This window comes from Physeter macrocephalus, unplaced genomic scaffold (assembly GCF_002837175.3).
Source record: "Physeter macrocephalus isolate SW-GA unplaced genomic scaffold, ASM283717v5 random_3, whole genome shotgun sequence".
Lineage (NCBI taxonomy): Eukaryota > Metazoa > Chordata > Mammalia > Artiodactyla > Physeteridae > Physeter > Physeter macrocephalus.
In genome coordinates this window covers 103,900-131,365 of record NW_021145288.1, presented here as the reverse complement: position 1 = coordinate 131,365, position 27,466 = coordinate 103,900, and the positions used below count along the sequence as shown (strand labels likewise).

Below are 27,466 nucleotides of genomic sequence, written 5' to 3'. Positions count from 1 at the left end.
AAAGGCCTCTAGTTCTGTGATCACCCCCCCACCTCCTCCCTGATACCCTTACATACCCTTTCTCTGTAGTTGGCCCATCCTTGTCCAGGAGAGAGAAAAGTTGAGGAGTACAGAAAGGTAAGGGGCTGGTGACGATGGGTTAGGTTTGGAAATGTGTCTAAGCTGTCCAATAAAACCTCTGCAATGACTGAAATGTTCTGTATTAGTACTGCCTAGTTTGGTAGGCACTAACCACATGTAGCTTTTAAGCACTTGAAATGTGGCTAGTGTGACTAAGGAACTGAAGTGTTCTTTTTTTTTTTTTTTTTTTTTTTTTTTTTTTTGTGCCATGCTGCACGGCTTGCAGGATCTTAGCTCCCTGACCAGGGATTGAACCCGGGCCATGACAGTGAAAGCGTCGAGTCCTAGCCACTGGACCGCCAGGGAATTCCTGGAACCGAAGTTTTCATTTTAATTAATTAAAGTAGCCACATGTGCCTAATGACTACTGTATTGGTGTAAGAGGTGCCTGGAGGCAACTAGGTGGAGCTGTCCAGCAGAGATGGATCTACAGCCTCAGCTGCACAAAGTAGTGTGGTCGTGATCAGACATGAGTAGTGGTTAAAGCCATGGACATGAATGAGATCATCCCGGTAATATGTGTAGAGAGAAGAGAGCCTGAAACCTAATTCTGGGGGCAAAGCCACATTTAACAGGCAGGCAAAGAAAGAGAAGTAGAAAGTGCTGAGATGTTGTCTTGTGTAAGATTTTCCAGAAGCATACTCTGCGATGAGAATTTTTGTGCAAGTGATTTATTTAAAAAGTGCTACCAGGAGAAACTAGTAAAGGAGTGGGAGAAGCAGGAGAGGAAACCAAGCAAACATGTGATCTCAGGAAGAGAGTAGTTCAGCTTGATTCCTCAAGGGAGCCCTGGATGTAAGTTGTGCCTCAGATTTATCCAGAAACAAGGGAGCTGGGCCTTTCATATACCAACATCTCTCAGCTGTAGACTAGGGCTTCCCCTGGGAGATGTCAATTCTCAGGCACTTCATCAAAGCAAAGACTCCAGTAGCCTGAGGACAGTACTCAAAAAAAAAAAAAAAATCTGGAAGGTCTAATTATTTGGAAGAAAAACCACACACCAAAGACCAGGGGGTGTGGGAATACAGTGTGTGTGTGTGTGTGTGTGTGTGTGTGTGTGTGTGTGTGTGTGGTGTGGGGAGGGGATTGGGCAAACACTTCACACACAAATGATAAAGAGGGATCCATGGTGTGTGTGTGTGTGTGTGTGTGTGTGTGTGTGTGTGTGTGTGTGTGTGTGTGTGGTGTGGGGAGGGGACTGGGCAAACACTTCACACACAAATGATAAAGAGGGATCCATGGTACTGGGCACTGCCATCGTCTCCTATAGAATATATTGACTTAGATTGCTTGGTGACTTTGTTGAGAGTATCTTTAGGGAAGTGAAAAGGAAGCAGAAGCCAATGGTAGTGGACTGAGGAATGAATGGAAGGTGAACAAGTGGGAGGAGGAATGCTGAGAGCTGCCCTACAGTTTGGCCAAAAAGGGAAGGAGAGAGATACTGGAGGGCTGCAATTTTAGAGGGTGGAAAGGTTTGTTTGTTTGTTTCAATCCTGAGGGAAACCTGATTATACCTGAAGTCCTAGGGGAAAGGAGCCAGTAGAAAGGATGGTAATTGAAGGAGTGAAGTTTGGGGAAGGTGGGAAGGATGGATCCAGGGCCCAGGTTAAGCCAAGGTATTAACATGAAAGGGAAAACACTTCTTCCTCCTTACGAACAGGGGATGTAATACTCAGGATGCTTTCAGTTACAAGTAATAGGAACACCCCCCCCTCCACCCCATTTAAGGTAGTTTAAACATGAAAAGAGGGGGAGTTTATTGGTTTACAGAATTTAAAAATCAGAGGTAGAATGATGTTAGGCATGGCTGGAGCCACAGGCTCAAACGATGTCCATCTGAACTTGCTGTCTCTTAGCTCTGCTTTCCTCTGGACTGTCTTCCTTCTCAGGCAGGTTTTCCCCTCATAGATAGCAAGATGGCCACCAGAATTCCAAGCTTACATTCTACCGGCTTCATAATCCTAGCAGAAAAAGATCATAGCTTTCCTAGTAATTCCAGCAAGTGCAATAGGGTTGTGTCTCATCAGCTTAGCTTGGGTCACCCAATGCCTATCTATCGTATAATAAAGAATTTGTCTGGTCTTTGTCCCATGTTCCTGGCACAGAGCTTTTAAAATACTTGGAATGTCCTCAGTGACAGATGTGCCTGTTATTCGTGAGCCCCTTAGGTCACACCTGAGTTTCTGCTGACAAGCTAATGGCAAGCCCCTACATAGCTTCAGGATGGGGTCACCAGAAACACCACCTTTGTGATTAGAGGGTTGGGATTTTGAGCCAGTTTGACCTCCAGGGAGGGGAGGGGACTTGGAGATTGAGTTCAGTCACACGACAGTGATTTAATCAATCATGCCAAAGTAATGAAACCCCTAATAAAAACTCTGGACACGGAAGCTCAGTGGGGCTTCCTGGTGGGTGAATACACTGATGTGTCGGGAGGTGGGGGTGATGTGCCCCGATTTTATGTCTCTGTGGACCCTCCCGGACCTCTCCCTATGTAGCTCTTTATTTAGCTGTTCCTGACTTGTATCCTTTATTATAAAATGTAGTCGTAATTATAATCGTGAGTATAGTGCCCTCCTGCATTCTGTGAGTTGTTCTAGTAAATTATCAAACCTGACGGGGGTCGTGGGAAACTCCCAGAGCCGTAGGCAGTTGACCAGAAGTAGAGATGGCTGGGGGACCCCACTTACAGGTGGCATCTGAAGCGGGTGCGGTCTTGTGAAGGAGTGAGCCCTTACCTTGCGGGGTCTGGGCAGCCAGTGCCAGAACTGCACTTCAGCACACCAGTGAGGGTTGAAACAGACTAACACTGAACAGACAATTGTGACTATGAGGAACAGATTATGCTGGTTGGTAAGCACTGGATCGCGGACCCATCACCTGAGGTTGGGATGGGCTCGGCTCCAGTCAAACTCCATGGGCTGAGCATGGCAGAGGGTGGCGCTTCAAAGGAAAACTGGAGTCCCAGACTGAAGGGGAAGTGGTTGCTTGTGGGCTTCTTCTGGAGGTCATCTTGACCCTCCCCCACTCCAAGAGATGGAAATTTCTCTTATTTTGTCCTATTTTCTGGGATGTCAAATTCAGCCTTGGTGCTTTGACCAGAACCTCCTACCCTCCAAGCAAATCATGCTTTGCCCAATCAGAACATTCTGACAGCTGAAGAACTCCACCTTTACTCAGGTTTTGCCTCTGATACTGCACACACCATTTCCCCCAGTTCTGCCAATCTTCCTCCCCCTGGTTTCAGGCTTCAAAGTGTAGCCTCCTCTAGGAAGCCATGCGTGACTAACACACCTAGGTTGCCTCTCAAGTGCCTTTTACGTAGGAGCTTTTGTGTGACATTCACAAAGTGTTTCCAACTGGAATGTCTCCAGTCACATCTGAGTGACACGAGTGTGGTAAGAGTTCTGTGTTTAGAATGGCATCCAGGGCCAGTATGGGAGGGCTAGGACTGGATGCAGAGAGGAGACGGGTGCAGTGGTCCAGGAGAGGGCTGATGCTGACCTGGCCAAGGCAGTGCAGTGCGGTTAGTTCCAAGGAGAATGTCCAGAAAGATTTCTGAGGAGACACTGCCAGGCTGCCTGGTGGGGAAGAGTGAAGGATGCCCTTGAGCTTCCAATAAGTCTGTTGAGTGACACCAACAACAAGGCTCTGGGTCCTAGTTCCCAATTTGCCACTAAGTTGTGGGTCACCCCAGAACCTATTTCAATGACAGAAGACCCCATCTCCTTTTAGAAGTTAGAGCTACAAAAAATCTTAGAGATCATCAGGTTTAACCTCTTCACTCAACCCCATTTTATAGATAATAAAGCAGAAGCCCCAAAAGTTACAGTGACTCACCTTTATTTTTAAATGAATGTGAATACAAAATTTGCCTTCCATTGAAAACATCGAGAAACTTAAGCCCAACACAATGCTTAACTGAATGCTCAACTGAAATTATTCAACAAATTCTTCCTTCAACAAATACTTCTTCACCTAAGCATTAGGCACTGTTCCTAGAGTGAAAAATAAGTTCTTACTGTCAGGAGCTGGTGAGACAGAAAAAAAAAATAAAAACAAAAAACCAAACCCCCAAAACAAGCAAACTACTGAGATAATTTTGGATATTTCGATGCTATGAAGAAAATCAAAGAGGACCATTGATAAGAGAGTGACAGAAGAGGTGACATCTGAGGTGGAAAGATGAGAAGGAACAAGCTGTGGGGAAATCTCCAGGGAAGATCATTCCAGGGAGAGGGAAGAACATTTGCAAAGACCCTGAGGTAGAAGCGATGGTGGATGTTTGTGGAACAGAAGGATGGCAGTGTGGCTGGGAGAGAGTGAGAGGAAAACAGTACTGAGATGGGGGTCAAAGAGGTGGGCAGAGGCCAGATCATGCATCTTGTGGGCCACAGGGAGGACTCTGGATTTTTTTTTTAATAGTAGGTTTATTGAGATATAATTCACCTGCCATACAGTTCACCCTTTTTAAAGCAGGAGTTTGGATTTTATTCTAAGTGTAATAAGGAGTCATTGAGGGAGGATTCATTTCTGAATCACATTTAAAGACTGATCTGGCTGCTGTGTGGAGGATGGATTTGACAGGTATTGAGAATAAGGACAGAAGCTGGGAAACCCATTGGAGAGGTCATGAGGTAACCTAGGGGAGAGGTGATCCCGGTTTGAACCACAGTATTGACAGTGGAGATAGAAGTGGTCACACTGAGACTTATTTTGGAGAGAGAACAAGTGGGACTGGGTAATGGATAGATGTCAGATGAGGGGAAAGAAGAAAGGTGGTGCCATTTATTCAGATGTGTAGGGAGAGCGTGGGAGAAAACAGAGAGTCCGGTTTTGGATATGTTAGGTTCATAGCATCACACTGGTAGCACCCTTCGGTTTGGAAGGCTCCTTAATATAGTTCAAGTGTAAACATGCACAGAGGCCTGCTGTGGCCAGGCACAGAGTACACGGAGATAAAGGAAGCCCAGTCCTTGCCCTCCTCAAGTCACTCAGTCTCAGACAAGTGAAACCAAGAAATATGTCTCAGGGTACCAAGTGCTGTAAGGCAGACTTATCTGTTAGGGTGTATTTGGCTGCAAGTAAGAGACAACTCTGACACAGTCTGGCTTAAACAATAAAGACATTCGTCATCTCACACCATGAGGAGTCCAGACTTCTAAGATCCTCTTCGCTTTGCCCTCTTCTGGATTTTGGCTTCATCATGGACTGGGAGCATGATGGGCACAGTAGTTCCAGGCTTCCCGTCCAGACCCAACAACTCCCAGAATCTGAAGGTTGTCCATCTCGTCAGTATCTCCTTCTTAAAAGTGGGGGATCCTCTCCTAGAAGCCCTCCCCAGGGTAGATATCCTCTTACCAATCATTAGCCCCAAAGGAATCACACACGTAACCCCAAACAAACCCCCTGGCAAGGAGAATAAGACCAGCAGAAGTGGGCTAGCTCTGTCAGGATTTATTCCTGGAACTGGGGAAAGGGCCACCTGAACAAAATCAGGGCCCTGACTGCAGAAAGATGGAAAAATAGTTATTAAGCGGGAGCTCAAAGTGTCCGTCATAGAGCAGAATGAACGCACTGCTGGGGAGACCAAGAAGGTCAAGAGCATCTTTTTTAAAGAGTTCACGATTCTGCACAAAAAACTTCTTTAACTGTAATCACATAAAAGAAATGTTTGCGAGAAAAATCTCTCCTTCTCCAAGCAAATTACAGCCTCCTAAAATCAGAATTGTTTTCCACTTTGTCCCCACTCCCACCTTGTAAACTTGCTTTTTTTTTTTTTTTTTTTTTTTTTTATAGTGGCCAAACTTCTTTCATTTAACACTGCTCACAAGCATTTTCACAGGTGGTCGGCTCTTGTCTCTGCAACCCTGAGCCCAACATTTCATCTAGTGGCTGTGCCAAAATGTATGCTACTGTATCCACGTACTGGGCATTTGTATTCATCTGCTCTTTCACTGTGATATTGGTCATAAGCACGGCTGGACATCTGGAGAAATTCCCTGCTATCAGTCTTGTTCTTACAACAAAGTTAGAAAAATACATCCCTCAGCCTCCTCTGATACAAGAACACTGAAATACGATGACCTAAACTTCTCCAATCAGACACATCCATGTGAGCCTTTGAATTTGCCTGGCTTTGGGGGTGGAGAGGAGAGAAGGTCACTTTCTTGATGCAAAAGTGGCTCCAGTGCCACAAGCAGTCACTGTTACAGATAAGTCTAAGTCCTGGCATTTAGTGTTTGGTGGCAGCGGCAGTAGCAGCGGTTTTCTTATCAGATCAGTTCTATGGCTTAGGAGCCATTTCTGCAGCCTGCCCCACAAGTCTATAAGCTGCCTACCACTTTTTTTGGTTATTTATTTATTTGTTTATTTGGCTGCATCAGCCCTTAGTTGCAGCATGAGGGATCTTTTGTTGTGGCAAGTGGGCTCTTCACTGCGGCACGCGGGCTTCTCTCTAGTTGTGGTGCGTGGGCTCAGTAGTTGCGGCACGCGGGCTTAGTTGCCCCGTAGCATGTGTGATAGTAGTTCCTTGACAAGGGATACAACCCGCGTCCCCTGCACTGGAAGGCAGACTCTTAACCACTGGACCACCAGGGAAGTCCCAAGCTGCCTACCACTTTTAAACAAATCCCTCTCTTCTCAAACCAGCCTTTGTAAATTCTGTTATCTGTAAATCAAGACTCCTGACTATTACAGAGGATGCTACACTCAACAGCTCTACAAGAAATTCTCTCCCTTTGGACTCTTTTCCGAGCACTGTGTTTTGCAAATTTCAGTCATTCATGTTCACCTCTCCCCAAATTTGCCATATATTCATACCACCCATTTTATCTACCAAGTATTGTTTTTCAAATTGATTCATTTTTTCAACTCAATATTTACAATGCCAGTCTTTCTGTCAAACTAATACACATTAAAATAAATATAGCACCACTAAAATAGTAAGCATGATTTCAAGTACCAACCCCCAAAATCTCACATCCTGGTGGTGGCCAATAGTGTCTTAGGAAATTCCCAGGAGTGACTGAGGTACAGGCTGGGGACAAAGAGAACTCTTTTATACTGTACCAACCCTTCGTAAGCAGAGCTGATGGGTTTGGAGGGCCAGGAGGACAGAAGTCTTAGCAAGTTTCTCATTGTAAAATGACAGTTAAATTATAGTACAGTGCAGTGGCTAAGGGCACACTCTTTTGGAGGTTAGCCATGTTGGGCTCCTTGATCACCCTATGCTCAGTTTTCTTGTTGCTAGAATGAGATAAATAATGGCTCCTATTACAGACGATAACACTGCGAGCATTGAATGTGAACCAATACGAAGCATTTCCACAACGTCTCATCCATAGAAGTCTCCAATTCTGAGTTTCCCAAACTCCTCTGAGCTTAACAAGGGTGTTTGTGTGTGTTAAAAATAAATATAGTTTCCTTGCCTATGCCCAGGCACTACTGAATCATAATCTCCAAGGGAGGAATTAAGGAATCTATTTGAAACAGACACCGTCAATTGAGTCTTAGGCTCTGATGAGTTTCGGAAACATTAATCAAGGTTAAGCAGCTGCTATTATCATCCCAGGGTGATGAGATGATGGATGTGAAAGTTAAAGGTCATCCTTGCACTCATTCATTCAGTCAACAGACATTTATTGAGTACTCACTGAGTGCCCCGCCCTGTGGTAGGAGCCAGGGACACAGCGGGAACAAGAAAAGACTCAGGCTGCCCTTAAAGGCACTAGAAGTTTGTCTCTCACCCGGTCATCTGTAAAATTGGGTGGGTGGAACGACGATCGAGGGAATTACTCTCTGGGCTGCTGAGGGTCCACAAGGGTGGACGGCAAACTTTGTCGCCTCAGGCTGTGAGCCAGGAGCGAGGGTATTTGAGGGTCAAATACTGTGGGACCTGGAGGCTTCTGGAGCCCTTTTCTGTCTCTTGCCCAGCTCATTTCCTCTCAGAGCCAGATGTCAGCATCTCCCTATGAAGTAGATACTACTATTCCCATTTCACAGATAAGAAAACAAAGGCTCAGCGGAGAGATGGGTCATACTAGAGCCCCACCCCCGAAAGATCCCCAGGACGGTCTTCCTCAGCCAGGCCGCAGGGCCTGGTCCTACCTCCAGCCGCGACACACGGCCGCCAGATCTGTCGCCAGACCCGCGCAGTGGGTCGCACTCCAGGGGGTTCGGGGCCAGGACGTTCCGGAGTCATCCACGCCGGGACAGCCGCTTCTGCCTCAAGGAGGACGGGACCGTGCCTCCAGACCTGGCCTCGCCCTCCCACGCTAAGCTCCAGCACAGCTCGCCGCCCTGGGAACTACAACGCCCATGAGCCTCCGGGGCGTAGGTGCGCTGTGGGACGCTCCACATCGCCCCCCAGTGCCACCAGAGAGAACTGCGTGGGCCCTGAGCCCGCGAGGCCCGAGGGCGCCTTGGAAACCTTCTCTACCCTCACCCAGCCGAGAGCCATCAGCACCTTCCTGGACGTCTTACGTCCCGCGCCCGGAAGTTGACACGGCCATAGAGATTAGGGGCTAGAAGCTCCCAGACTTGCTCTCTCAGCCTTCACTTCCGCCGGAAGCGACTTCCATCCACAGTTGCCCTTTGCTTACTGCACGCGCCGCCGCCAGTGCTCGGTACACACTAGTCCGGGCACCAGTACGACCACAATGGCGGCCTCCACCCTGCTGCGCGCGACGCCCCTCTTCAGCGGTGAGGGGGCGGGGAGGGCGATTGCGGCCCGGGTTCACGTGGGGTCTTCGGGAGCGGCCGGGCTCAGACCCGCGCCCTGACTCCAAGCCTCTGCCCCGGCAGGTCTCGGCGCCGGCCCGACCCCACTGCTGAAGGGTCTTTTGCGGCCGCTGAAGGCCCCGGCATTGCCCCTCTTGTGCCGCGGCCTGGCTGTGGAGGCCAAGAAGATCTATGTGCGCGACAAGCCCCATGTAAACGTGGGTACCATTGGCCATGTAGACCACGGCAAGACCACACTGACCGCGGCCATCACGAAAAGTAAGCAGCGTTGGGGTGGAGGCTTCCGGCAGCGCCCGCTCTGCTGGCGGGACCCGGAGCCAGGGAGGTGGGGCCCGCGGAGAGGCTGCTAGAGGTGTTTAAGTGTGACCCCAGGCGCCAGAACTCGGGCGGACAGTAGGTTGCAGGATGCAGGAGACAGATTTCCCGTAGACATGAAGAAGTTTGTGATGCATAAATTGGGGGACCCCGAATGGCCTCCCTCCAGCCGTGGGGAGTGCCTTGTAAGCAGAGGTGTTACCCTAGAGAAGTCACAGGGATGGCCCTTGAGGCCCTATAACCTTTTTTTCTGACCTGAAGTTACCTCTGCTCCAGGAGTTGAAGGAGGGAGTCTCGGAAGCTTGCTTCTCCCAGACTGTCCTTTGTTTAGGTAGGAGGGGCCCAGGGGTGTGGCCTGAGCCCCTCCTCTACCTCTGGAACTTTAGCTGAAACGTGTGTTCCCTGCCTTCCGTTAGTTTTAGCCGAGGGAGGTGGGGCCAAATTTAAGAAATACGAGGAGATTGACAGTGCCCCGGAGGAGCGAGCCCGAGGTATCACAATCAATGCCGCCCATGTGGAGTACAGCACCGCTGCGCGCCACTACGCCCACACTGACTGTCCAGGTCATGCAGACTACGTTAAGGTGAGAGCTGCTGGGGACAGGGCCTGGAACTGCCCCCCTCGGGAAAAATGTTAGGCTTGTGGGGAGGAGGTTAAGATACTTGAGACGTATGGTTTTGAGATCAGGGATCTGTGGGCCTGGCCAGTCACAGCAGGTGGTAAGGAGGTGGCTGGGGAGCTGAGGAGGTCATTGACCTACACTGAGTGTTTCCTCTCCTCTCCTCTCCCTCCCCAGAATATGATCACAGGCACAGCCCCCCTCGACGGCTGCATCCTGGTGGTGGCAGCCAACGATGGCCCCATGCCCCAGACCCGAGAACACTTATTACTGGCCAGACAGGTACCCAGAGCCTGGGTATGGGTGGAAGGAGGAAGGGGGGAGCGGCGTTGGGCCACTCTGGACATCATCTCTATGTCTTTCCCCACCTGCAGATTGGAGTAGAGCGTGTGGTGGTGTATGTGAACAAGGCGGATGCTGTGCAGGACGCTGAGATGGTGGAGCTGGTCGAGCTGGAGATCAGGGAACTGCTCACTGAATTTGGCTACAACGGGGAGGAGACTCCGATCATCGTTGGCTCTGCCCTCTGTGCCCTTGAGGTGAGGGCGGGGTCGGGCAGGAGCTGCTGCTGGCTGGGGATGGGGCTGGATGGGCATCAGAGCTCTGCTCTGAGTCTGGAGACTGGCTCTTGGCAAGTAAGAGGAGCAGAATGGAAGTTTCAGCATCCTGTCACCTCCCGCTCATAGCAACGTGACCCTGAGCTAGGCCTGAAGTCTGTGCAGAAGCTGCTGGATGCTGTGGACACTTACATCACAGTGCCCACCCGGGACCTGGAGAAGCCTTTCCTGCTGCCTATAGAGTCAGTGTACTCTATCCCCGGTGAGGACCCTGCTCATTTGCACTCCCTTCCCCTCACAGAAGCTTCACCCGGGGTCCCTGATATCCTGTCCTGTTTCTCCCAGGCCGGGGCACGGTGGTGACAGGCACACTAGAGTGTGGCATTTTGAAGAGGGGAGATGAGTGTGAGTTCCTGGGACACAGCAAGAATATTCGCAGTGTGGTGACAGGTACAGAAGGAAGCCTTGGGACCCAGGGGCTCCAGGATTACCCCTCCCCTCGCAGAGCCCTTGTGCCTTCCCTCTGCCCCACACCCTCCTCCCTCCTCCCTCCTCCCTCCTCCCTCCTCCCTCCTCCCTCCTCTCTCCTAGGCATCGAGATGTTCCACAAGAGCCTGGAGAGGGCAGAGGCAGGCGACAACCTTGGGGCCCTGGTCCGCGGCTTGAAGCGGGAGGACCTGAGGCGTGGCCTGGTCATGGCCAAGCCAGGTTCCGTCCAGCCCCACCAGAAGGTGGAGGCACAGGTGAGGGCTCCCTGTGATGGTGGGCAGGCACCGTGGAGAGGCTCAGTGCTTCCGGCCACGCCCAGCTCCACCCTCGTTTTCTCTCACAGGTGTACATCCTCAGTAAGGAGGAGGGTGGCCGCCACAAGCCCTTTGTATCCCACTTCATGCCTGTCATGTTCTCCCTGACTTGGGACATGGCCTGTCGGATTGTCCTGCCTCCAGGGAAGGTACGATGTGTATGACAGCGTGGGGGACTTTTCCCTCCTAAAGAGAAGCTGGCTGATGATGCAGGTGGAACTGGTGATCGAAGGGCCTAGATCAGTGGATTTAGGGGGAATGAGTCCTCATCCAGTATTCCTTAGCTTTGGTAGCATTTGCCCACAAAGATTTCCCAGAAAAGTTCCTGTGGTTGAGAGTTCCAGTGTATTTTACATAAGGGCTCAGAGAAGGCCTGTAACTAAGAAACTTGTGTAACCCAAAATTCCCTAAACATTTTTTTCTCAAGAAAAATGTGAGAAACATTAATCACCAGTCCTTTCCTGCCTTTGTGTATGCTGTCTGCATGTGCCTAACAGCTGGGATGAAGGTATCCCCAGAAGGAATCATCACCCTGCTTCATTTTCCCATACCTTTAACCTCCTTGGTAGCAAACAAATAGGGAATGGAGGCGCCCTGAAGAACATGAGTGGTCCTTGTCTCTGCCCTCCAGGAGCTTGCCATGCCCGGGGAGGACCTGAAGCTCACCCTAATCCTGCGGCAGCCAATGATCTTAGAAAAGGGCCAGCGTTTCACCCTGCGAGATGGCAACCGGACCATCGGCACCGGCCTCGTCACTGACACACCAGCCATGACCGAGGAGGACAAGAACATCAAGTGGAGCTGAGTCTGGACCTCTGCTGGGGCTCTCTTGTGTTCATGGCTGCCCTGGCCAGTGTTCTCTCCTGCCTCTCGTGCCCCCTTCTCAGGGCAGAGGCTGCAGCCCAGCCGAGTTACAGCTAGACTGACACTTCCCCTGGCCAGAGGGCCACGTGGCCGGCCAGGTGAGGTAGGGCAATAAACTGTTTTGTGAATAGAAAGCTAGCTTATGTGCCTTGTGTCCTTTGTACACACTGGAGAGGATGAGGAATATAAAAATGGAGCTGGACACATAGCTTGGGAGAGATCCCTGAGCCATTTGAACTGAGTTCACCTCTCTAGCCTCAAGAGTTCATCTGTGGTACAGGGTGGAAAAGCTCCTGTCTTAAAGCTGTCACCACTGCTGTGACAACTTGAGAAAGGCAGAGAAGCTAAATTAGGATTGAAAGCTAGTGAGCTTTGTATGATTGCCTAGCAAAATGCTACATATAATAGGCTATATGTTGGATATCCTACTGGGAGACACTGGGAAAGTGGTTATAGCTTGGGCCCAGTTCAGGTGCCAAACCCACCTGGTTTCCTCTGAGTAGTTACTAGGCTGTTAATGTCTAGCTACCTTTATTTAAGCTTGATACTGGGGACTGTATCTCACCCAGCACATAAAATGTACTTGGTAAATACGTAATTTGCTTGATGGGTTATCATCACCATATCACTAATTCCAAACAGGAGTGAGAAACTGTAGCATGAAAGTTTCATTTTCAACATTTACTTAGATTTAACATTAACAAGGTCTGTTTATCAAATGCACAGGGAGTAAAATGCTGAGATTTGGGGGAATTCCCTGGCAGTCCAGTGGTTAGGACTCTGTGCTTTCACTGCCCAGGGCCAGGGTTCAGTCCCTGGTCGGGGAAATAAGATCCCACAAGCTGCATGGCACGGCCCAAAAGAAACAAAAAAATGCTGCAACTTATAAAAACATGAAAGTACCGGTCAGATGCTGACCAACAGAAAGGTAACTTTCAGCAGGGACTAATGGGCACCCTTTCAAACTTGGATCCTGACAAATGAGTATATTCAGGACCGACAACCTGTTCACAAGCAGCTCATAGAAGGGAGGGTCTTGGGCCCAACCTGAGCTGTTTTGAGAAACTCAGCCTGATCCGTGATTCCAGAACGAGGCAAACTTGAGAGGACAAAGGAACATGATGAAAAGTATCGTCCAACAGTAAAGCGAGGTTACTGGTTTTACCCTCTTCAGTGTCCAAGGTGAGGCTGAAGGGTTTCACAGGATTCCTGACGGGGGTGAGGCTTAGTTCCAACTTCAAGACTTCTGCTCTTAGGAATAAATTATCATCGAAAGGGCTACCTCAGGAACGCCTGCAATTACACCTCTCCCAGGACTACAGAAGCCTGTCTCCATATGCACTGCAAACACCAGGAGCCCAATTGAAGGCTTTCCTGCTCCTGTTTTCTTCCATCATGGTTTGCCTCCCAACCCCAATGGATGGCCCCTAAGACAGGTCCAGTCACTTGGAACCCCAGACCCGCCCGGTTTTTAACAGCCAGTTAGCTGCTACAGATAGCCCCTTTCTCTACTCACCTCTTTAAACACCTCGCCTGTCTTCCCCAGTGCCATGCCTGCCAAATACCAGGTTTCAGATACACCTGGGAATTCTCCCCCAATATCTAACTTCATTCTTCCTGCCCTGGTCTCAGCCAATTTTCTCTGCCTGTAACTGAACACCAGTCCCATCCTCTATCCTCTAAGGGTGAAATCTTCACTTTTTAGACAAGAAACCAAGGCCAGGTCCTATAGTAAGAATTCCAAGCTGTCTCTAAAAAAACCCCCTCTCTTCTGAAGCCTGTTATTTCTCCATCCCATACTTGCCTCCTCTCTTCCTAATTTAGCTCCTGCTCCCCTCAGCCTGGCTCAGTTCAGCCCTCTCCCCACGTTCACCAGCAGCTTCATCTTACAGCTCTCAACCCACACCCAAGACCTCTCAGCTGTGTACCAGTCAGGCCCTTATTTCCAGTGGCCCAAAACACTAACGTACTTTGCAGTGTAAGAGGTAGACACAACTCATGAAGTACTTATATTAGAAATGAAAACCTCAAACCATACCTAGGAGGCCAACTGTGAGGGGAGAAAACAGCCTCAGAGACTGGGTGACCTGTGTAGCACTGAACAGAGCCAGAAAGGCATCTTTGGGCAGTACTGTTACACTGCCCCACCTTGGGAACCACATAAAACTGAGCTACGATCTCACGATTCTCCAAAGAGGAAACTATAAGCGGGTTAAGTTAGTTTAAAATTTTATTTTTTTTCATTTTTTTAAATATTTTTATGTAATAAAAAGTAAAAGTCCTTGTCCAACCATCCTTGTGGGGCATCTGTGTCTCTCACGCAGGTCATTCAAGTTAATGGGGAAGAAAGAACAGGGGGCCCAAGTCTGAGGTTATAAATAATAGAAAATAAAAGATCTTCGTCTCCAGCGGGGAGGATAGATGAGAGGATGGAAGGGCAAGATGGGGTGAGGATGGGCAGGGGCAGAGCAGGAACCCCCCACCCCCGCTGGACCCCGGCCCTGCCCACTTTGAGGCCCTTCCCATTCAAGGTGCTTGGCAGGAGTTCCCCAGCTCCCCCCGCCCCCGGGAGGAAAGGGGGATTGGGGGGCTGGGACTGGTCCGAGCTGCTGGGGGAAGAGACATAGGTCACTCTTCCCTCCATTCATGGAGGTCTCAGGTCGCGGCCAGGACAATCTTCAGTTCCCCGGGGGGTGGAAGGGGAGCTGCTGGGAGGGATGAGATTGAACTGGTTGGAGGGGAAAGAGAAGAGAGCAGGAGCATTAGAACCCAAGCAGCTGTCCCTGCATCCAGTGCCGTCCAGTGCGGGGTGTGGGGCAGTGCTGGTAGGAGCGCCTCCTCAGGGTGTCTCATGGGGCTGTCAGAAGCACAGATCAATCGCCGTTTCCCAGTGAGCAGAGCCCTTCCTCATGTGCCCAGCTCAGCCCCCCACACCCCAGCCTGGCCCTGTCTGCTGCGCTGACCTTACCTCGGCTAAGTCAGGAGACAGTCGGGGTCACTGAGAGCTGGGGAGGCAGTGGGGAGGGGGGCTGCTGGATCACAACTGAGCGAGGACGGAGGGAAGCAAAGGACAGAGCCAGGAGCAAGCCCCTGGCGGCGGCGACTGTGGCTTCTGCCCACCCTACATACTTCACAGACAGGTGCACGTCGGCAGGCGCCCTGTGGGACAGCCCTGCCTCCAAAACCCCTCACTCCCCACCCAGAACCCGTGCATCCTGCCCCACCTGCAGCCCATCAGCTCTTCCATGCCAAATTCCCCCAGCTAACGAGAACTCACGAATCCTGTCATCGGCTCCTCCTGGAAATCCAGGCGCCTGGCCAGGCTGCTCACCTTGGGGGTGTCCGATGTAGGGATAGGGTGAGGGTGTGGAAGCTGAGAGTGCAGGCACCCCACTCTGGGGCACCGCGCCTTGGGGGGGGCCCCCATGGCTCTGGGGTGGGTGCAGCAGCATCACCTGGGGCGGGTGGGGAGCCCCAGGGTGAGGGGGCGGGGCTGCTGTGATTCCAGTTTGGACATGGGCCTGCAGAAAACAAAAAGCAGCTGGGAGCACCTTTCAGACATGGGCTCTGAAAGTCCCAGTGTCAGGAGCCTGAAGTGAAAGGTGCACCGAGGGTTCAGGTCCTCGTGGCAAAGCGGGTCACGTGGGCTCTTACCTGGGTAACATGGGCCATGTTGGTGAAGCCGTGGGGCAGCTGCTGGTGGGCATGGATAGCATACACAGCGGCTGGCTGGGGGAAGCTGCTCTGAGGGGACTGCGCAGAAGGTCCCGGCGGCAGAGAAGGCGGCGTGCCTGTCAGGGCCCCTGGGTGGTACAGGTTCTGCTGTGGCTGTCCACTGCCCAGGTGTGGGGCCTGCCCCGCCTGGTGCTGTACAGGAGAGGGGGAGGGTGAGTACCACTTCCTCCTCCGGTCCCCCGGCCTACCACTTGCTGACCCCTGGTCCTCCCTCCCCGTTGGGGAATGACCCCTAGCCTATCCCTCTCTTGCAGCCACCCATTCCTGCCCCGCCCACTTGGATCCCCCACGGCAGGCACCTGGACGGGACTGGGGGCTGCATGCTGGGACTGCGGCTGGCTCCCAGTAGGCGTGGTGGCCGGCTGCGGCTGGTGGGCATGGAGCTGCGTGGCATGGTGTGGATAGGACTGGTGAACAGTGGCTATAGCAGGAAAGGGGGAGAAAATCAGGGCTGAGCACACTGGAAGGGGCCGAGGAGCACAGCCTGGAGCGGGGGAGGGTACAGAACTCACCATAAAGGGCTTGGGGGGTGGGCTGCTCTGCAGAAGGGTACTGAGGGGTGGAGGATGACACAATGGCCTGGGGATGGCTCCCCGACGTCAGCATGCGTGGGTTGCTTTGAAGCATGGGGGCAAACACCGGCTGGAGGAGCAAGGAGAGGAGCGGTCAGCACGGCGGAGGGCGCGGGAGGCGTAGCCTGCTGCCGAGCACCCTGGGCGCAGCGCTGCCCTGGTCTCATCACGACCACCTGCTTCCCGTTCACAATAACCCTACTAAGTTTCTTTCCCTATAAAGTGTAGCACTGCTAAGGCCCAGGGATCGACTGCCTTGCACAGGTCTTACCAGAGCCAGGACTGAAGCCCAAGTGGGACATCACCACCCAGAACTCTGCCTGTCTCCCTCGCCAGCTCCCAGAGTCTGGGAGGTGGAGAAGACGGGCTTTCTAAGAAGCGGGGGCTCTACACCCCTCTCTCCTCCCGTGCCTCAGTCACCTGCGAGGGGTAGTGGGCCATGGGCTGCATCATGGCGGGCTGGCCTGGGAACTGCTGTGGATTGTAGGGGATGTAGGAAGAATAAGGTGTGGCAGCCACCAGAGGGGGGCCAGCAGCGGCGGCGGCCTGCATCATCGGAGGGGCTGAGGCTGGCTGGTGTTGGTCCGAGCGCTGGGGGGGCAGAGACCCTGCCGGTGGGGGGAAGATAGTGCAGAGCTCAAGCTCCATCTGCCAGCAGGCACTAGGCAGTGCCACCGACTGCCCCTCCTGACCCTGCTCACCTTTTGCTCCCCGGTACTTGCCCTGCTGTCCAGGCACTGAGTTGGACACAGGATATGGATACATCTGAGGTGCCTAAGGACAAGGACACAAGTGAGACTGAACGACTTGCTTATAAATGCTCAGAACAGGTGTGACTCGGCCCCTCAGGTAGCCCAGCCAAACCTCTTACCCTGGGCCACCCAGTCTCTTCTCTCACCTGAACAGCTGGTCCCATGTGGATCTGAGGTATGTAGGAAATGTACTGGGGGCTATATAGCCCACTCTGGCCTGCTGTCAGCACCGGGATGGAGGGAGTTGAATGAGTCCGGGGCCCAGGAGAAGTTGGAGTACTGGTGGATTTATTCTGTGAGAGACAAAGGAGGACACGTACAAGATACCTTAATGACTTTCGTACCACCCCCCCAATCAACAGCATCCCCGGAGTGCTGTGCGCCAAACACATCCTATGCTTTATCTTGGTTAAGCCTCACGTCAAACCCTATGAAATGAGCTTTCTCAAATTACAGGTGAGGAAACTGAGACAGAGAGGTTAAGTGGCTTGTCTAAGATCACAAAGCTTGCAGGTACAGAGGATCAAGCCCAGTCAGTGGGCCCGTGCTCCTAACTACCAGACTCTGTCACCTCTCGCTGCCTGACAGTCAGGTGCTCCCCCACTCCAGTGCTCTAACACCCTGCTCCCAAGTCTCCCTCACGGAAACCAAAGCCCACATTCCCCCATCCCATCTCACCACAGACAGCAGGGGCTTAGTGGGATTGAACTCCTTGGCATTAGGGTTCAATGTTGACTTCTTCACTTGTCTATGAGAGAAAAATAAAGTAAATCCTCACGGCTTGCCCCTCCTCACCCGATACCCACCCAGCTCCCCACCCCACTCACTCAGCAACAGGGCCCTCATCCTTGTCATCTCCCTTGATGAGGCCCACTGGGGGGCTACTGGTTTGGCTTGGGCAAGGCGGTGGGGGCTGATCCGGCCCTTCGGTGCCTCCTGCTGGTGGCAGGGGTGGTTTGTCCTCCTTATCCGATATGGATTCTGTCTTGGAGGAAACAGGGGACCCCATGGGCTCTGAAGCCAAAAGACTATCAACCTCCTTCTCCTTCCCTTTGGCCTCCTCCTTTAGGATCCGGGGAGGAAAAGGATCCAGGCTGGTCTCAGGGGAGCTACTGGGCTGAAGCTGGAAGGAGAGAAACACATACACAACATACAGAGTACTGTCCAGTCCAGACCCCAAGCCCACCTTCCTTCCTTCATCTTTGCTTGTTCTCACCTCTTGGTGCCACCCAGTGCCTATTCCATAAACCCCCTTCATCTCCATCCTAACATCCTAGCTCATTCCCACACTTTTCTCACCTTAAACTGGGCCCCAAATTTTCTCAGTTCTTCCAGTTGAAAGCGTTTCTGCTCGTTCTGAAGGCCAGGGACTATGAGAAATACCAAAAAAGGAAAAAATACACATTTCTTTTCTCGAAGGTGGCTACACAGCATCCCAAAGGACAAAGAAACCATGGGAAAAAAGAAGAGCTCTTTAGAACCCTTTAAGTTAGGATCAAAGGGCTGATACACATTGTCTTTTTCTGAATTCCAACAACTTTCCTAACTGAAAGGCTGTCCTAATCCAAGGGGTATTAGACTCTGGCAGGGGAAAAAAAAAAAAAAAAAAGTCCTCACCTTTCCCTGCTATCCGGGACAGCTCCTGGGACTCCAGCGTTCTCCCAGGTTCCTTGGCTGGGAGTTCTTTTACTGAACAAGAAAGGAGAGATGCATGAAGGCCCTTCTGTCCAGAACCACACTTCCCACTGTCCACGGCCCTCAAGGAGGTGGCTCTTACCATCTGTGGGTGCCAGTGAGATCTTTGGAGAAGCTGGGGAAATGGAGCCTACTCCAGGATCCCCAACTGATGATGTCACGGGGATGGAAGCTGAAGAGGTCGGTACTGCTGAGCCGATGGGAGGCTCAGGACAGGAAGCTGAGATTGGGGCAGGGGCAGCTGACTTGGGAGAGCGTGGGGGGTACATCCGGCCTACGGGAAAAAGGGAGGGCGACGTGATAGTCACTGCTGGTCAATGAGCAGTGGGTACTGGGGACTCACCAGAAACACCAAGAAAAGTTTATCCACAAGGTCACAAACCTAAATACTTAGAAGGGCAAGGCAGGTAAGGTAAGCAGGTAAAATGGCTTCATGGGTACCATGAAAGACTGGAATGGTGAAAGGGACAGGCATGACTCAGTTCCAGCCAACCAGAGCTATGCATCAAGACAGGTTCAGTGTTGGCAGAACTTTCTGTATTTTAAAAGAAGTTAGAAATTCTCTGCGTTTTCTCCTGTCTTAAAATGTTGGCAACTAATTTAAACAAAAGACATCTGCCGGCCAGACACAACCCATGGATTGCCACGCTGGGATTTCTGCACGAGGGAAACTGAAAAATTATTTCCTAAAAAGCATAAATCCAAGCCTCCAAAACACCTGTGATCGTATCTTGAAACTGTCTCCCATCCCAGCATTCTAAGTGACCCATTTACATCGCCCTTCACAAATTTCTATCCATTTCTTCATGTAACACCACTGGAATCTTACCTGCAGGAGGAGGTGGAACAGAAGCTTCTCCAGAAGGCCTGCTGCTGGGGGAAGACAGAGTCTTGGCACCTCTCAGAGGCCGCTGTGCCTTAGGGGACATGCGGGAAGGGCCTAATTTTTTTTTTTTTTTTTTAAAGATGGGAAAAAAGAGGCAGAGTTCCTGCTATTACATTACCATCAACACACCTTCCTTCTAACCTATCTAAATCCTTTTAATTGTCTTCCCCACCTCCTTACCTTCCTGTTCCCTGCCCCCAACAAGTCGGCTTCATAACTCACCTCCATTGATACCGCGTGTCTCAGAACCTGGGCCAGGGCTGCTATTGTCAAGATGGTGAGGGCCACGAGGTGGCAAAGAGCTAAGGCCAGGCCGGCCACCCCGAGAACTACTGCATCGAACTCCTCCCCGGGGACCTTCCCGAACTCGTTGGGGTAGAGGGATATACTTTCCCTCCCTGGGGAGAGAGTTCAAATAACATTAAGTAGCCACAAAACACATTTTACAAAGATGAAGCCCTCCTCCTAAAGTCCACCTCCTGCCTCAACACACACACACAACTATGCCTGGCTTCGCTGGTCTGCACTCTTTCACTTGACGAACTGTCCTGGTTATGTGTTCTGTGGCTCCAGGATTATGCCCTTATGTGGCATCAACCCCTGACCAGAACAAAGCAGCCAGTACTCCACAATCCTAACCCTCCTGACCTACAAGAAAGGTACTATCACAATGTGGTTTAAGGTGCAGCTTTTATAAGGCACTATACACTTTGGTTTCATTTTCATAAAGGGAAGAGTAGAAAAACATACGAATGAATATGCAAAGGAAAAAAGAACATGTATCAAAAAGCTGAAAAAAACCTTTCCTTATCCATAAGCTTTAGCCTTGTTACCTTGGGCAAATTACCTAATGATTCTAGACTTCAGTCTCCTAAACCTAAGAACTGGAAATAACTATGTATTAACCTATATGGCTGTAAGGCTTCAACAAGAGTATACCGAGGCTCTTGGCCCCAGCCCTGGCCCAAACGGTGCGCCCGACGTGGACCAGCCATCCCTAGCAATCACCTAGATGCCAAGCTGGGGCTCTCTCGCCCTGAACCCTGTCGCTGAACTGCACTGTGCTTCTCCTCCTCGGTGCGCCCGTCATCGTTCTCCATGGCGATCCGCAGGCGGTACTGGGGGCTCGATTCAATCTCTCGAGCCAACTGGGCTGCGCGCAGCTCCCGCTGACGAAATTCTTCTGAGTTGTCCTTCTCTAACGGCACCCTGAGAGGACCACAACCATCCCAGTGCCACGGGACAAGAGGAGAAAAAGGGAAGACACTTCTATCAGTCCTATCACCAGCTCAGATATGTAGGTGTTTAAACCCTTCAACAACTCAGCATGTATTGAACTGGCATCTAGGAGGGTCCCAGGCAGAGCAGCAAGGCCTACCTCTGAATCTGAAGGACACTTAGACACATATATAAATCTGTTATGGTTTTAAGAGGAAAATATGGACAAGAAAGCAGTTAATTCTACTCATGGAATCAAGGTTAAGAGAAAAGAGAAAACCTTTGCGGGAGCAGTTCACAAGGCAGATCAGGAGTGGGGAGAGGACAACCCAGCACCCAGAAAAGCATGTACAAAAGCTATGTTCCACCTAGAGACCCATCCGCCTTCTGTTGATGACCCCACACCTCAAGCTGTACCACGTGAGAAGTACCAAAAGACACTCACGTGTAAGAAGAGAGACTGCTGTCATAGGTGGTCTTTATGCCGTAGTTCTCCTCATTGAACTTGAACATTTCATTGGGGTCCCATCCATTGGACTAAAGGAAAAGGGAGAATGTTTTAAAACCCAGGAAGGAAAGCAACAATAACCTATCTTTGTCCTCCATCAGGTTGAAAGATTAAAAATCTGACCAAATCAAGAGTGAAAAAAGGAACACAGCCGGTGGGAATGTCAACTAGTACTACGGACTGTAGTACAAACCGGCAATATCTAGCAAAAGAGAAGTCTTTAAGACCTAAAATCCATTTCCAGGTTTATATCCCAGGGAAATTCTGGCATACGTACATGAGGATACATGTTCTAAAAATTCACTAAGGCGCTATTTTTAATACCAAAATCATGGCCAAAGAAACACCAATCAGTAAGGAAAGGGATAAACACAATTTGTTGTGTATACATACATGTACATGTATATAAATAGGACAATACACAACAGTTAAGAGCAATGACTAGATCCACAGACCAACATGAAAAATTCAAAATCTATAAGCAAGAAAAGTAAATTTTAGACAAATTAATGCAGTGAAATGACAATGCACTCACTAATGAGCAACTTTAAATGGTCACGGTAGTTGTTCTGAGAAAGGAAAATAGGCCTAAACAGTACTCAATCTCATCTATATCTTTTTTTTTTTTTCAGGCTGGAAAGAAACTGACTTGAAGCAAAGGTTAACAGTTGTCAATCACAGATGATAGAAGAACAGGTATTTTTGTTTTTTTATTTTCTGTACTTTTCCATTGGAATCTAACTGCCATCAACAAGCAATAGTAAAAGAGATTCCCCCCGCCCACCCCAGCAACTCTTGGTTCCAAGAATTATGTCGTGCCAACAACCCACATGCTGGCAGCAGAGCTCCCCAGCTCTCAGGTTCTTGGGGAAGGAGACTGTACCATGTCAGACTCCAGGTCGTAGTCATCGCTGTTGCTGTCGCCCCCCTCCCAGCGCTGAAGCACCTTCTCTTTGTGCTCCCCATTCACCTTCGAGTTCATGGCAATGGCTGAATCAGTGAACTTGTCTGTGAGGGCAGATTGAAGACCAGGAGTCAGGTGATATTTCACAGCCTTCTTCCCAACACCCCTCCCACCACGGGAGTAAAGAAAAGTTTCTGTGTGTCAGAGTTTGGGGGGTGGGGGCAAGGGGTGGGGTGCAGCATAAAAAGCCTCATTCTAAGAGTTCAAAAGGAGCAAGGAGTTGTAAACAAAGCAAGGAAAGTATGAAGAACCACAACACAGGCTGGAATTCATTCCACTGTATCTTAGACATTAAGACATATTCTCAAGAAGAAAAATCTAGTCATCTTCCTCAGAGATAAAGGAAGATGGTAAAGAGGGGGAGGGAGGAGGAGAAACAAGTCATCACGTTCTCTGCCCTCTACTCAAGAAGTGAGTCTGACATAACACCCTGGCCCAAAAAAATACCTTTAGTAGCATAATTGAAGTCAACATTTCGGAAGTGGACAAGCATGACATCACTTGGCTTAAACACCATGGTGTCCACAATGTCTTCCCGACGAGGGCCACCTGCTGGCTCCGACGCTTTCCGGTGCACAGCGTCTACTGCCAGTTCAAACTACAAAAGTCCCATTTCCCAACACCCAAGGGTCAGTATCAAGAAATGTGAAGACAAAAATATGACTACTTTTGTTTTACCCTTTCTAAACTTTCCCCAACACCACATTCTCACGTACACTGTCTTCTCAACACCAGCCACAGGACTTAGCCAAAGTCCCAAACTTAAAAATTCACATCTTTAAAGTTGAGCATTTTAACATCAAAGTACTGAGCCCTCAAATCTCAAACCCATATCTTTTAAGTGAATGCAGCACTATTCCGGCACAGGCCTGAAAAAATGAGTACAGCCACAATGTTGACCAACACCACTCAATTTATATCTGCAATGAGCCTATTTCATTTTCCCCCTCTTCCTCCCATGTAATTCCAAAGCTAAGCTAATTTGAATACACTGACCTTTGAGCTCAGTGTCTTGAAGATACCTTCATAGGTGGTACCATTCTTTACCTTTACATCACAAGTGGAGCCCTGAAAGACCGGGGGGTGGGGGGGGGGAGAAGAGTGCCTCTAGCAAACTGATGCATTACATTCCTCAACCTAGGGGTTAGGTACCCACTTACCACAACAGCTGTAAGGAAATGCAGCATTCTGGAATTGTTGTAGACACCCTCAAACACCTGTCAGTAACATAGGAGAAGGACAAATAAAGGAACAGCCAGTCACCATCTCACCTTTCTTCAAAATGTCCACATTCCACTCACACCCACCTTGTATGTGCTGGGCCCCATGCGCTTCTGAAGCCATCTGACTATTTCTGCACCTAATCTGCCCTATATCCCCACATATACATCTTTTAGGTCTCTGTACCTTAGGCAGGGGGGAAAAGGCACTCACCGGTGACTGTGGGGGTCCCTTTCCTGTGCTTTGTCCCCTGTAAGAGAAAGAAATGAGCAACTAGTTATTTAAATATGTTCAATTCCTCTTATACAACTGATTTCAAAAAACTTGGTATGCTAGAGCCAGATACCATGTGAAGATGATCATTTAGGGTACAGACCAATCAATCAACAAGATTTTCAAATTCTCACTTTATAGAGGAAGAAACACAGGCATTAAAAGCCATTTTCTCCAAATGCCAGTCAATCATCAACGGCTGTCAATTGCTTTAAGAGCCAATTCAACACAACCGTTTCACTTTCTGCAAGAGGGCCAGGGCTGCATGCTTCCAAAAGACAAATGCTGCAATATTCGACAACAAATAACCCACCCCCGATGTAAAGGTGGAAACTCAGAGAGTGCAGATTTGGAACTACCTAGCTCAGGCATATTACCTCCGAAACAGAAAACACCATCATTTTTACGTCCTAAACCCTGGAGGGTGGGGGTACTCCCTCTACAATCCACCCTTCTCGACTTCTTTACTCATTCAGCCTGTTACCCCACTCTGGGAGGGGTCACCTATCGCCCGGTAACCCTGCTCCTCGCTGGGTGATGTAACCAGCGTTGAAGAGGGCGATCAGGGGGGCCGTTGGCGGGGCTGGGGGACAGCGCAGCCGCAAAACCTATCCACCGGGAAGCCTCGCCCGGTCTGCGCCTGCGCACTAAAGCCCACGGGCCTCTTCTAACCTCCCCCCTCCCGCGATCAGAACCCACTGCGCCTGCGTGTACCTCCACTCTCAATTCCATACACCCACACACAGAAGAAACCGAGTGGGGTGTCCACTAGTCATCCAAGAACACCAGGCGAACCCGTCCACGCACACTCCCAGCAGCTGCCCTATATGTTACCCGGGGCTGGAGAATGGCCGGGTCATAAGACAGAGCATCGGCGCACACGTAGGGGAAGAGCGCGCGCGCGCGCTGGAGGTTCCCGACCCGCAGTCCTCCCAGCTTCGTCCCTCCTTCCGCCCCCCCACCCCCGCCCACCCTGCTCCCCTCCTACTGGCCAGACTGGGAAGGGGGAGGTAGCAACTCGCTCCCAAGTCCCTCCCTCCCCATTGGCCAAACTGTGGGCCGCGCGCCCCCCTCCATTGGCTACGGCCAGGGACCCCTTCCCGCAGCTGACTCCCCATTGGCTGAAGCCGGGGACCGCCAGACCCTTCGTGGTAATGGAGCCGGGGACCCCGATCACCTCTTCACCACCCCCCCCAAACTCCTCGTTCCGACGCCGCTGGCGGGATGCGCCCTGCCTGCCCTTAAAGCCCAGGTCCCGAGCCCTGACTAGGCTCGCAGAGCTGAACACGGCCCCTAAACGCCCCGGTGGCCATCCGGGGACCCTTTTCCTCCGACCTGTTTGGACCTGAGGGGCCCAACCCCAGCTTCACGGGGTTTCCCCACTCCCCCTGGCGCCCCTCAAAAGTGGCCAGGCTGTTAGTCCGCCTCGCGCGGTGTCTCAGCCACCTCAGCTCCAGCGCACGGAAACCCACCCATCCTCACCTGGCGCTGCCGATGGCCGCTGCCCCTGGCCTCTCCTGATGCTGCTGCTGCGGCGGCGGCGGCGCCAAGATGCCCTCAGCTCCCCGGCGGAGCCCGCTCCCGGCAGCGGCTGCAGGCCCCAAGCAGGGAGAAGCAGCGGCGGGAGGCCCTGGGGGAGCCGAGGTGGAGGCCAGGGGCCCCGGGAGGCCGCCGTTGGGAGGGCTGGTGCCCCCGGGAGGCCGGCGGGCCACGGCCTGTTGCGTGGGGGGCGGCTGCTGGGGCTGGGAGGTCTGTTGTGGCGGCTGAGGCTTCAACATGATGGCAGCGTCCGGAAGGGGAATTAGGGGGAAGGGAGGGAGAGAGGAAGCCGGGGCTGGGCCCCCGCCGGAGAGCGCGGGAAACGACGGGGACTGGGAAGCTGGGGACCCGCCGTTGGCAGGCGGGGGCGAGCCCCGCGGTGTCGGGGGTGGAGAGAGAAGACCGCGGTGCGAGGAAGCGCCGCGAGGCGGAAGGGGAGGGGGTCTCGCGGGCCGGAGGAAAGCGAGAGGGCGCGAGCCGGCTTGGCGCGCGTGCGCGTCGCCGGGGAAAGGGGAGGGGGAAGAGCGCCCGGGCGGGAGCTCCCGAAGAGCTGGGGGGAGGAGGGAGCGGCGGCGCGAGCTGTCCGCGCACACCGGGGTGTTTAGCTCCGGGCGGGAGAGGCGAGAATAAAAAAAGGTGAATCTCGCGCCCCTCGCCTTTGGAGTTGGGAAAGAGCAGCGCGGGCGCTCACGCGCGCCAAGGACTTATGGTCTCTAGGTCTCAAACAGCCCGGAAGGCTGCCGACCGCTGTCGCTTCACAATGAGCGTGTGAAGCGCTGGGGGTGGAGCCGAAGAAGCAGAGAGGAAGGAAGAGCCGGCCGCCCCGCCTAGGCCTCCGGCGTAGCGTCGGGATACCTCCGCAGTCGTGTGAGAAGTCACGACGAAGGGTGCAGTTCTTCCGCCATTTGGGGGCCCATGGGCGGAGTCTTGAGTACAAAAAGAAATCCCACGACTAGACCAGGGACTTATCCTAGGCTTGTGGTAGGTTGCATGGGGACCTTATCTGCTTTACATAAAAGACTGATAGGCATTAAAGTTATCAGTTTGAGCATGCTGATCTTTGGGGATAAATCTATGCCTAATTCTAAATTATTTTAATGATTTTCAACCTAATGGTTTCTCCATGCCCTAGGATGAACCCTTAAACTGTAGTAACAAAGAGACTGAAGGCCATAGTTCCTAGGGTCTAGTTCAAAATCCTCCACCCAACTCCGCAATGAAGGCAGGCTTCATTCATTCAAATTAGTTGGGCATTAGGCTAGGTGCTTTGGATGTAACTAATTAAACCACTTCTTGCTCTCAAGGAGTTCAAACTAATGGTGGATTCAGATAATTAGATGAGATCTATTAGGTGAAGCACAGGGCACTATGATAGTACAGCTAATTCAGCTTTGGGTGATGGATTTCTAGGCAGGGGAAATAGGATATGACAAGGTAAGAAAACTTCATTATGTCGAGTATAAAATAAGAGGGAGGAATTAAAAAACAAAAACAAAAACTGGAAAGGTAAGTAACCTGGGACCAGAGTTTAAAAGAGATGTGGAGGGACTTCCCTGGTGGTCTAGTGGCTAAGACTCCATGCTCCCAATGCAGGGGGCCTGGGTTCGATTCCCTGGTCAGGGAACTAGATCCCACATGCCACAACTGAAGATCCTGCATGCCACAACGAGGATCCTGCACGTGGCGATGAAGATCCGTGGTCCACAACAAATACCTGGTGCAGCCAAATAAGTAAATATTTTAAAAAATAAATAAAAGCACTTCCCTGGTGGCGCAGTGGTTAAGGATCCGCCTGCCAATGCAGGGGACACGGGTTTGAGCCTTGGTCTGGGAAGATCCCACATGCCACAACTACTGAAGCCCACGTGCCTAGAGCTCGAGCTCCACAACAAGAGAAGCCACCACAATGAGAAGCCCGTGCACCGCAACGAAGAGTAGGCCCTGCTCGCCGCAACTAGAGCAACTAGAGAAAGCCCGCACACAGCAAAAAACACCCAACACAGCCCCCAAAATTAATTAATTAATTAATTAATTAATTTTTAAAAAGAGACGTGGACATCATCCTCAAAGCAGTGGGGATCCT

At 51.2% G+C, this 27,466-nt stretch overlaps 2 protein-coding genes and 1 long non-coding RNA gene across 21 annotated transcripts; 1 reads left to right on the top strand and 2 right to left on the bottom strand.

Moving 5' to 3' along the window:
- Window positions 1-1,165: 1,165 nt before the first annotated feature.
- Window positions 1,166-8,606, bottom strand: LOC102981467 (uncharacterized). Its single transcript, XR_447735.4, has 3 exons — window positions 8,230-8,606; window positions 3,961-4,118; window positions 1,166-2,081 (listed from the first exon to the last, which is right to left on the bottom strand). It is a non-coding gene; the product is annotated as an uncharacterized lncRNA (long non-coding RNA).
- An 89-nt stretch (window positions 8,607-8,695) lies between these two features.
- Window positions 8,696-12,155, top strand: TUFM (Tu translation elongation factor, mitochondrial). The gene is made up of 10 exons (XM_007107328.3): window positions 8,696-8,823; window positions 8,926-9,120; window positions 9,594-9,760; window positions 9,974-10,078; window positions 10,171-10,335; window positions 10,483-10,615; window positions 10,699-10,803; window positions 10,945-11,096; window positions 11,186-11,305; window positions 11,788-12,155. Exons 1-10 carry the CDS (start codon window positions 8,781-8,783, stop codon window positions 11,959-11,961), a joined length of 1,359 nt encoding a protein of 452 aa, XP_007107390.1. The 5' UTR covers window positions 8,696-8,780; the 3' UTR covers window positions 11,962-12,155.
- Window positions 12,156-14,282: 2,127 nt separating this feature from the next.
- ATXN2L (ataxin 2 like) lies at window positions 14,283-25,884 on the bottom strand. Of its 19 annotated transcripts, none has more exons than XM_024123433.3 (23): window positions 25,327-25,820; window positions 23,785-23,821; window positions 23,511-23,567; window positions 23,347-23,418; window positions 22,798-22,948; window positions 22,270-22,394; window positions 21,324-21,415; window positions 20,669-20,869; window positions 19,883-20,058; window positions 19,604-19,714; window positions 18,857-19,048; window positions 18,697-18,768; window positions 18,379-18,449; window positions 17,907-18,202; window positions 17,758-17,827; window positions 17,226-17,372; window positions 17,029-17,101; window positions 16,748-16,935; window positions 16,268-16,397; window positions 16,055-16,176; window positions 15,675-15,887; window positions 15,298-15,541; window positions 14,286-15,148 (listed from the first exon to the last, which is right to left on the bottom strand). In XM_024123433.3, exons 1-23 carry the CDS (start codon window positions 25,620-25,622, stop codon window positions 14,994-14,996), a joined length of 3,291 nt encoding a protein of 1,096 aa, XP_023979201.1. In that variant the 5' UTR covers window positions 25,623-25,820; the 3' UTR covers window positions 14,286-14,993. The 19 variants fall into 19 exon arrangements, 18 of the variants coding, with proteins under 18 accessions (XP_054937981.1, XP_054937978.1, XP_023979201.1 ...); XM_024123431.3 differs by having other exon boundaries at window positions 14,286-14,748; XM_028483019.2 differs by having other exon boundaries at window positions 14,286-14,725.
- Between the last annotated feature and the right edge of the window lie 1,582 nt (window positions 25,885-27,466).